This window comes from Cucurbita moschata, unplaced genomic scaffold (assembly GCF_002738365.1).
Source record: "Cucurbita moschata cultivar Rifu unplaced genomic scaffold, Cmos_1.0 Cmo_Scf00005, whole genome shotgun sequence".
Classification (NCBI taxonomy): Eukaryota; Viridiplantae; Streptophyta; class Magnoliopsida; order Cucurbitales; family Cucurbitaceae; genus Cucurbita; species Cucurbita moschata.
Window position 1 is genome coordinate 2,364,176 of NW_019268521.1, and position 10,839 is coordinate 2,375,014.

Here is a 10,839-nt window from a genome sequence, read left to right on the forward strand (position 1 = left end):
TTTTTTTTTTTTTTTTTTTTTTTTTTTTTTTTTTTTTTTTTTTTTTTTTTTTTTTTTTTTTTTTTTTTTTGTTGATTATCCTAATTTGTGAGATCCCACCTCGATGGGAGAGGAGAACAAGTGTCGGCGAGGACGCCGGCCACAAACGGAGTGGATTGGAGATCCCACATTGAGTAGAGAGAAGAACGAGTGCTGTCGTGGTCATGCTTGTCCAAGGCGTATTGGCTATGGGCGCATGCCCATGAGAAGCCAAACCCGTCTTTTCATGTTCTAGTGTGTTTACTCTTGTATTTATAGGGATACGAAGTTTCGGAAAAATCATGTCTAGGCTTGCCAGACATGAAAGGTCTCACTATAGAGGATATGACAAGTTGTCAACTTCTCCCTACCAAGAGTTATATACTGTGAGCCGTTGTTGTTACTCTATTGCTTGCATATATAACCCTTTCAAAATCTCTTTTTAAAAAATCTCTCTATGCCCTCATTTTCTAAAACCTTCTTAAACTAAGGCTAGAAGCTCGAGCATACGTTGTTTGGCCGTAGGCGATGTAAGAACGAATTGACTTAGCTCACTTGTCGTTGGAAAGTGAGTGTTGCACAATCGCAAGTCCGCTGCCATCAAGAGTGCGATTGTGACACCAACGAGGATGTTTGGCCCCGAATGGGATGGATTTGTGAGATCCCACGTGAGCTGGGAGAATAACAAAACATTCTTTATGAGGGTGTGGAAACTTTTCCCTAGCATATGCGTTTTAAAAAGCTTGAGGGGAATCCCGAAAGGGAAAACCCAAATAGGACAATAGCGGCTAGTGGTGAGCTTGAGTTGTTACAATTGGTATCAAAGCCAAACACCAAGCAATGTGCCAACGAGGACGCTGGATCTCGAAGGGGGGAAGGGTAGATTGTGAGATCCCACATCGGATGTAGAGGAGAATAAGTGTCGGCGAGGATGCTAAGCCGTAGAAGGAGTGGATTGTAAGATTTCATGGGTTAAGAAGGAGAACAATTATATTTAACATACCAACAAGTCAATAGACTAGTTTTCTTAAATTCATATATTTAATTAAATGATAGTCTATATAACCGCAATTTTTGTCAGTTGGCTTCGCTAAACCAAACAAGAAAGTTATGATTCGACCCCATAACTTAATATTGTTCATAAAGGTACTACCGATTCCAACTTAATATTGCCTTTAATTTGGAGTGTATGTGGTCGGAGCACCAGACCAACTCAAGATTTAGTTGTAGGCCAACGTTTGTGGTAGTTGATTGACCTTCGTTTCGACCCCATATCAACAGTTCGCTCGATGTTGTAAATTGACTTCTAAGTACATAATTTTTTCAAATATGATACTTTGACTTTCATTACAAATACATGTGTTGTTGATAAATGAAAATCTTTACCTCTACAATTGTATGAAAAATAAAGATTTATTAATCTGAACCCAACTAGACGGTTCAAATCCCCCTACTAAACATATTTACATTGCGATTTTCTATGAGAGAGAAAAAAAATTAATGTAATAATTGTACAAATTAAGTTTGGTAGTTTTTATTTAATTGATTTTTCGTTAACGTCTGTGATGAACAAAATCGACAATGACGTTTTTCAAATTTGTAATGAAAAAATGCAAAAATCGGCTTTGAAACGCCATTTAGAACCTTATTGGCGCCCTTTCGCTGTTATAGATCAATCAATGCGTAAGGTTGAATTCCGAGCAGCTAAACGGTCTCGCTTCAGAAATTCTTCCATGATCTCTATGTCGTTGTATTCGCCGGAACTCATCGCCACCGTACTGGCCTTGTCGTCCGGTGACCTGAATCTGAACCTCCAGCGGTACAAACAGAGAAGCCAAACCGAAGTGCAGATAATAGCTCCGGTTTTCCCCCATAAAACCAAGCTTAGAAGACATACCAGTAGCACAAACCAACCGCTGAAGATTTTTCTGAAATTAATCTGTGTGTATAGTCGATTCGATGCAGTTGGATAGAGTCGAAATGATGAGTCGCTTTTTTCCGTGGAGGAAGGAGACGAACTGTAGAACGAGGGGGATGAAAATGGCTCAGAACTACGGGTAGAATAGTTGCGGTAATTTAGATCTGAACCACTTCTTGATCTGCTGCTAAACCAGGACGGAGCTAGATGCCTTTGAGACTCCTTCGAATTTTGATAATGTTTCGCTTTCCTTTTAGCAATCTTCTTTGCCTGTAACACACAAACAACATCCGGAAATCGCGTCGGTAAAAAATCAATCGAACAATCGAAGTAAATCAGTCGCGTAAAAAGAAGAACATAGAACGAAATTGATGCGTTTCATTTCGATTTCAAGAGGCGTTTTAGATCGGCGGACAAACCAATGAAGTTCCGAATATGACAGCCCTAATCGCCCGCGACCAAGCACCGCGACCGCCTTTCTTTTTCCAGCGACTGGAATCTTCATCGCCTCGATCCACCGGCAGCACATTGTCTCTCACCGTCATGAATGGAAAAACCTGCTCCTCTGGAGCGCCATGGCCGACAGGGCTACCGGAGGCCGCCGCTCGGAAACACGGAAACAATTTGTTCCTCTTCTTGGATTTGGTTACAACGATGGACTCCATTTGACATAAAACTCAAAACTCGAATCTCTGAGCAGTTTGCGAGGATTTAGCGAGGCATTTTGGAGGCTAGAAAGTCTAATGGAATTTGAGAATGAGAATCTGAACTTGAAGAACAGTTGGTGTTGTGTTCATGGAGGAGACGAGTGGATGACGTTGGAGATTTGGAGCGCTGGGCGCGGGCGAGGATATAGGGCGCGCCTCGTCTGGCTTCACCGTTAAAATATCTTTTAAACTAATAATATAAATGTCTATAATTTTCTAATCCCTAAAATGGATGACTTAATTATCTTATAAATAAGTAATTAATTATATCCTCTCTCTCTCTTATGGGTTAATCTAATTTATAATTCCATAAGCATATTTTAGTGTATTTAATTAAAATTTCATAATTCATAAATATGTATATATGTTTTTGTGCCATTAATTTCTATATACACTCGCAGCTAGTAGATATTGTCTTCTTTGGGCAGATATTGTTCTCTTTGGGCTTTAAAACGCGTCAGCTAAGGGAATGTTTCCATGTTTACACACCCTTATAAATGATGGTTCGTTCTCCTCCCCAACCAATGTGGGAGGTCACAATCCACCCCTCTTCAATGCACTCTTTTCTTCCTCCAATTGATGTGGGATCGCCCGCAAATCCATCCCCTTTGGGCCCAGCGTTCTTACTGGCACACCGCCTCGTGTCTATCCCCTTCGAGAAACAACGAAGAGCACTCTTTTCTTCCTCCAATTGATGTGGGACCGCCCCCAAATCCACCCCCTTTGGGCCCAGCGTTCTTATTGGCACACCGCCTCATGTCTACCCCCTTCGGGGAACAACGAGAAGGTTGGCACATCGTCCAGTGTCTGGCTCTAATACCATTTGTAACGACCTAGATTCACCGCTAGCAGATATTGTCCTCTTTGGCTTTTCCTTTTGGGCTTCCCTTCAAGGTTTTAAAACGCATCTACTAGGGAAGGTTTTCACACCCTTATGGTGGTTTGTTCTCCTTCCAACCAATGTGGGACATCACAATCCACCCCCTTTAGGGCTTAGCATCATCGCTGGCGCTCTTTTAGACTCGTTTTAAAGCCTTGAGGGGAAGCCCGAAAGAGAAAGTCCAAAGAAGACAATATTTGCTAATAGTGGATTTGGGTCGTTACAATTTTATTAATTAACGTATCTTCATGGGACTTTTTTTGGGGCTATTTTTTAAAATACTTGAAAACCTTTTTATAATACTTTTAAAATTTCGAAAGTTTAATTAACGCTCTTAAACATTTTTAAAAAAAATTAAAAAATACACTTACGATTAATATATGAATGGAACCATCGGTATCATGTGTGTGTCACAGTTAGTATATGGACAAATGTTATTTCCGTAAAGTTTTAAAGATTAAATAATGAAAATAGAGGATTAATAGGGTATCAAACGAGCGAAGTAAATATTAAAAATATTAATACTACTCATGAAATATCGTAGTTCGTAGGTATTTTTAACTTTTCATGTGTTATTGACGGTTTATAAAGTTATAATTGTGAAAAGTATAAAATTTACGAATATTTTTATTAATTTAATATATATATATAGAGAGAGATTTTTGAATAGGAGGGAGTGGGATAACATTGGTTCTTTTGGTAAACCGATGCATGAGCTGAGGTTCCCATGTCCCCTGACCCTTCGAAAAAGTCAGGTCGTCAAACGTCTCGTAGGGAGTCAGAAGCAAGCGGCGTCAAAGGCAGGTCAAACTCACATAAGCAGAGGGGAGACACATTCATGAAAAACGAGAAGCAACTATGATATAGATATATGACTTTCAGGTAAGAGTCTGAACATCTATCGGTCCGTATCATGAGTTTACTTGTTACAAAAGATATATATATATATCTATATATATATATATATATATATATATATCGGTACTCCATGTATGAAAATGCATGTATTTATACGTGCTAAATTATAAAAAAATATTTTTAAAATTTAAATTTTATTTATAAAAATTAGTCAAACTAATTAAAAAAATCCACAATTTTGTATTTTTTGTCTTAAAAAAATACATTTAATTTTTCAAAAGTTTTAATAAGTTTCCATAATATTATTATATTAAAAAAAAATCTAAAAATTATATTTAAACTTCCTTTAAAAATTTCATTAATTATTTTAAACTTTAAATTTGTTTTTTTAATATAATATTTATAATATATATAATAATAATTAGTTATGAAATATATCTTAGATATTATTTATGGAGTGAGTTATTTCAAATTCACGCTTTCGTTAGTTTATATTTTTCTCTTATATTTAGATATTAATTGGTAGTTTATATTCAAACGTTGCGAAGAAGATCGCACTTTCAATCCTATTTATATTTCTCATTTGTTAAGGTTGTTATTAAAAAAAAAAAAAAATATAAGATTTATTAAAAATGAAATGAAGTAAATTAAAAAGGGATTAAAATTAAAAATAAAATTACTGAATTTTTAAGCTTTCCTTTCTCGGTCTTGCGTTGGGCGTATCTTTCTAGAATAAGAAACGAAAACGAGGAGACGAAGAAAATGGAAAAATCGCGCGGCATATAAAAGCTCTGTTCCTCATCATTCTCCCCGCTACTTCCGCAGTGTGAGCAACAGCGTATTCAGTTTCTTTCGTTTTTTTCTCTCTTTCAGCTTAGGGCAAAGGGAAAGGAATATATTCTTCCTCTTTCTGCACTCTCTCAATCCTCCATATTCATTCCAATTTCGCTCAAATCACCGACGCAATGGACCTGCTTCGATCTAATCTCTCGCGCGTTCGGATTCCGGAGCCTACCAATCGTATCTACAAGCAGGAATGCTGCTTGTCTTTCGACACGCCGGTATTATCTTCTTCTTTTTGTGTGTTCCGTCGTCGTTTTAACTGTCTTTTCTCTGTTGAATCCTTCATTTTGTTTTACTGCGCTGGAATTTCGGTGTTCGGTTGGGAGAAGCTCTGTATTTGTTGAGTGTTTGCTTCAGAACTGTTTTTGTTCTCAAGGAAGTAGCGATTCTGGCCTTTTCGTGGATTTTTGCTTATCTGGATGGTTATTTGATTTGAACATCTGGATTGCAGTTGTTTTGAAGCTATAGTCGTTAATGCCTTCGCTCAAGTGTCAATTCGTAAAAGCTCTACTTTTTTAGTGACTGTATTTGTTTTGTTTGTCATTATTGATTGTTCGGAGATTTGTCCATGCAATTCAGTCATACAGTGAGTGAGAGATACTTTAGTTCATATATATACAGTCCATTTCTTAATGTGGACAAAAAAAAAAAAAAAAACGTGAATATAGTTCAAATGAATAAAATATATGGTTAGATTTAATCTGTAGTAAGATATTAAGAACGTTAAAGGTTGTTTCATTGTGAACAACAGAACAAGTAAGCCTGCAAAATACCCGGCTAAGATTCAAGAATATGTTCAACCTAACATTGTTCATAGTTTTCCTAGCTTGAATAGAAAAACATTATATGCAGATCAAGGAATATAAATGACATTCTTATTTCCATATGTACGAAAATATTGGATCAGTAACATTTACCTTGGTCACCTCCAGGGACTCTTCTATGCCTTTGCCTTCATATTGTTTGTCCAAAAGCAACAAGATGCTTTCCATACATTTTTATGACGACCTTCACTTTTTGTCTGGGGAAGCTTTTCTTCTATGCCACTGTCTTATGATGTTTGTTTTCTTTTGAGTTTCAGAGATCAGAAGGTGGTTTGTTCATTGATTTGAATACATTTCTAGCTTTTGGGAAGGATTTTGTAGTTTGGAACTATGAGAGGACTGGAAATCCTGTGTATTTGCACATAAAGCAAAGAAAGAAGTTGGTTCCTGAAGACAGGCCTTCAAAGAAACCTACTCTCTTAGCTATAGGTATTTTTTTACCACAACGTTTATTAATCTTAATCTGTCTTCTTCTGGTCACCTTTCTTATGTGATTGGAATACCTACCCAATTTTTATAGCTTTTTGTATTTTTCTAATAAGTTGTTGGTACTCTATTAAGTTGTTGCTTCCAGTAGCATCATTGGTACATTAGTAAGTTGATGATATGACTCACTTTTACTTATATGTAGAAATAGGAATATTTGCGAACTTTTTTCCATATGAATTTAGATAGGGAAACTTAGAATTGTCAATATGTATAGATAATATTTTTGGTCAGAGAGGACTTCTCATTGATTGTATAAAAGATAAAAAAAAAAAAAAAAGGTGGCCAAAGATCCAACTCTAGGAACTTACAATGCAACGACTCCAAGAGAGATTTTGAAATGTGGATCACTATAAAAATTGTCAGTCTAGTGTACCACCAAGACGATAATAAAAGTTTAGCTAGTGCTCAAATTTCTTCCCTAACTTAAGATTTATCCAAGGGAATCCTGTTATTTCCATTCAAGCTTAGCTCCCATAGCAATGATGTGCCAACATTCATCTAGATAATCCTCGACTATTTTTTACTTATGATGTATACCCAACTTCAAACTAAAATGAATGTGGATGAACAAAGTGATCCTAGTTTCCTTACCTTTTTTTAACAGACCCAGCATGTTGTCGTAAGGGCCTTAGGATTCTCTGATTCACCTCCTCTGCTATGATTCCCTAAAGATTGAGTGCCTACAATTTCTTTTTCCAAAAAAACTAGGGAGTCTTATGTCACCGCACAACTTTTGGTGATTTCCAACTGCTTACAAACCTTGCTTTCGCATGTGAAAAGAGAGGCTTGATAGAGTAACTTTTGGAACTGTCAAGCGTCTGAGTTTTTCTATTTTATTATAATCCTTATTTCTAATCTTTAACTTAAGTTGGTTATCTTCAAACTCTTGCTCAACTAGACCTCTGCTGTGAAATTTAGATTCCAATTTCCATCAATCTTCAAACTCTTGCTCAACTAGACCTCTGCTGTGAAATTTGGATTCCAATTGCCATCAATCATCACTGTGGTTTCTTACCAAGGATTTTCTTTTTCAGAGTGCACAGTTAAACAAATTTCAAGTGTGTGTTCAGAAACCCCATTATCTTCCCCGTGGGTTATTTTTTTAAAAGTAAAAAAAAATAATAATAATAATAAAAAAGTGCCACATTAGTTTCTGGTTTGTTAATTAACATAAAGCGGATGGTAGGGACCGAAATGCTACTAAACCCATACCTTGGGGGTTAAAATGTCAAGTTTGAAAACTCATGGACCAAATTGCTACCAAACTCAAACCTTAGAGACTAAAAGTATATTTTCCCTTGAAATCTACTTGGTTTGCAAAGGAAGTAGCGGTTAGGATAAAGGTAAGTCTCTATAAATGTGACACCCGAGTAAAAGAGGGGTACACGAATGAACCGAGACCACATCCGAAAGAGAGCAATCCTGAGAATAGGATGACTAAGAAAGACTTAAAAGAATTGAAAGTCACTACCTATACCAACAAGGTGCATCTTCCTTTTTGGTGGAGTTTCTTCGGTGGAATTATAGAAACTCCATGATTAAACATGCTTTACTTGGAACAATTCTATGTTGGGTGACCTCTTAGGAATTTTCGTGGGATGCATGTGAGTTAGGACAAAATATGCTGGAAGGACTCGTGTTGATCTATGGGGATGGTCTTCACTCTTAAGAAGCGAGGAGTAGGTAACGTGATCATGTCGCAGGGGATGCAACATAATGCCTGGATCATCAAGTGCCAAATCCAGATTTTGAATTTTGTGCATAGGGCGATACAATAAATAATAACAGGATAGAATGAAGATCATTTTCTGTTAAGAAAAATAAAGTAATAGTGTGCTATTATCCCTCATTCACTAGGCTAACAATTGAGTTTGCTTACTGATGGCAGCCTATCTATGGTATTGATATCCTTGAGTTTTTCAACTTGTTCAACTTCAGATGTTGTAGGATCTGGTGGGAGTGCCGTGTCATTGGTCCAGGTTTACATAGGACTTAGTCACTCGTGGTAATAAGACGAACGAAGCATTATAATCTTTGCTTCATGAACCCTTTGCACTTCCCATTTCCAAAGTGTTTTTTTATCATTCTATTACTTTTTACTAAATATATGATTATTTTTTCTTTTCAAATTACAAATAACATTCCGTTTGAAATTTATTTTGCACTCTTTGTGTAAATGTTTCATTGTATAATAATTAGTTTCTTTGCTTACTTATTTGAGTGATTATGATATAATTGGTATAAAGAAACTGTAATCTTCACGGTCCAAGCTTTCAAAATTTGGTTTCTGTTGCGTAACCTATTTTGGTTAAGAAATTAAATCAATTTATTTTAGCATTCTGCTCTCTTCAGTTAATACCAAGTTTTGTTCTCGTGAGTAGTAATGTGGATAAAGTGCTTTTACTGAAATAATATTCTCTACTGTACACCACCAAGAATGCATATCATGAAACTTCCTAATAACGTAATTTGGGAACATCCATTCAATACTTGTGATCCTTATTGTTATCTTTCTTCAGGAGTTGATGGTGGGTTTGATAACAATGAACCCGAATACGATGAAACTTATAATATAGTGATACTGCCTAATTATGCGACTCTTCCATTTCCTTCTGTGGAGCTGCCAGAGAAGGTGAAAGTCCTTTCCCCACTCCCATCCCTTATCTAGAGCAGAAAATTTGTTTTGTTAATATTTTAAACCCAGGCTTATGCTACGATTGCAGGTAAGGTTGGCAGTTGATGCTATCTTATTGGCTGAGAGCACTGAGAGAAAAGAGCAACTTGCAGCATGGACAGCTGATAAGAAGCAGATTAGTTCATATGCAATAAATCTGCAGCAGATTGACAATGGTGTTACAGTTCCTCCTTCTGGATGGAAGTGTTCGAAATGTGATAAAACTGAGAATCTGTGGCTTAATTTAACTGATGGAATGATCCTTTGTGGGAGAAGAAATTGGGATGGAACAGGAGGTAACAACCATGCTGTTGAGCACTACAAAGAGACTGGCTATCCTCTTTCTGTTAAGCTAGGGACAATCACAGCTGACCTCGAAGCAGCAGGTAATGTTTTGCTTGATAAAGTTGTCAATTTCACTTTATAATTGTATTCATCTTGATTGAGACACAAAAAACTCTACTTTATATTGAAAACTCTTGTTGAGAGACAAAAAAATCTACTTTATATGGGGGATGTAAAGTGAGTTTTTCCTTATCCGTATCCTGGTATGTTTTTCCTTTATTCTTGTAATGGGGGGTAACACTAGAAATAGAGTGAAAAATAACTTTTCTGTGTGGGAAATGGAGAAGCGGAGAGCGGATTGGATCGAGGAAACAAATGAGTTATGGCATAAGGCGGTGACTTGTATTTATGGGAAGGATTAGCATAGATGGACTACATAACACAAGAAAGCAGGCCATGCATGGAGTCCTTGCTGAAACATTTTGAATGTTTATTTTTATTTTTATTTTTGCACCATGCAGAATCTTTCAATTATTAGTGTTGTTAATGGTAGTAAGACCTCCTTTGGGAATAACGTTTAGGGTGTTTCCTTTGGTTCTTTGCCAAACCATTTCTTTCTGTTTTCCTTAATGATTGGAATTTTTGGAAGAAAGTAGTTCTGTTACTTTACACTCGTTTCGTCTTTTATCACAGCTGATACATGTTTGAATTTTAATTGTGGGTGATGTTTTTGTGGCAGCTCAGATGTTTACTCTTATCCAGAGGATGATAGTGTCTTGGACCCAATTCTAGGACAGCATCTTGCTTTCTTTGGCATTGACTTTTCATCCTTACAGAAGGTTGGGTATTCTCTAACAGAATGCTTGGAGAGCTTGTTTAATCTTGCAGGGAGCTTATATGTTGACAAATATGGAAACTGGATATTTTTAGTTCAGATCAAAAGTTATTTGTCGTGGTGTATTGTAAACTGTATTTGCAGTGTATATCTTGATCTTATGATGTGGTTTTTCTGCAATTTGCAATGGACCCACAATCTTTGTAGGATAGGAACTTTATAATGGTTTCGATTTAATTTTTGCACCTTGTTATGGCTATTATCTCATTATCAATTTACCATCTGAAATGAGGCAAATATTAGTTTATAATTCTAGTGCTTCATGCTCATAGGAGAGAAAATTATGATGCAATTTTTTTCCCCAGTGAAAATTGAACTTAAGAGGGGTTGAAGATGCCATTGAGATAAGGGAGGGAAAATGGTAAAGAAGATACTAGAATAAGTATCCAAAGAGCATGACAAGGACATCAGACAAGAAGTGACAAGGGGGGGGGGGGGGGGGGGGGGC

General features: G+C 36.5%; 2 protein-coding genes across 3 annotated transcripts in view; one reads left to right on the forward strand and one right to left on the reverse strand.

Moving 5' to 3' along the window:
- Positions 1–1,546: 1,546 nt before the first annotated feature.
- Positions 1,547–2,787, reverse strand: LOC111443063. Its single transcript, XM_023080681.1, has 2 exons — positions 2,356–2,787; positions 1,547–2,206 (listed from the first exon to the last, which is right to left on the reverse strand). The coding sequence occupies exons 1-2, from the start codon at positions 2,599–2,601 to the stop codon at positions 1,691–1,693; spliced, it is 762 nt and encodes a 253-aa protein (XP_022936449.1). The 5' UTR covers positions 2,602–2,787; the 3' UTR covers positions 1,547–1,690.
- A 2,349-nt stretch (positions 2,788–5,136) lies between these two features.
- Positions 5,137–10,839, forward strand: part of LOC111443058 (ubiquitin carboxyl-terminal hydrolase 14-like) — a 12,421-nt gene continuing 6,718 nt past the window's right edge. The window contains exons 1-5 of one of the 2 annotated variants that reach the window (XM_023080673.1): positions 5,138–5,442; positions 6,306–6,477; positions 9,057–9,169; positions 9,261–9,597; positions 10,241–10,335. In XM_023080673.1, coding sequence (XP_022936441.1) covers positions 5,347–5,442; positions 6,306–6,477; positions 9,057–9,169; positions 9,261–9,597; positions 10,241–10,335 — 813 coding nt within the window. In that variant the 5' untranslated portion in view covers positions 5,138–5,346. Of the gene's footprint in view, positions 5,443–6,305; positions 6,478–9,056; positions 9,170–9,260; positions 9,598–10,240; positions 10,336–10,839 lie in introns of both variants that reach the window. The other variant, XM_023080674.1, reaches the window with a different exon arrangement.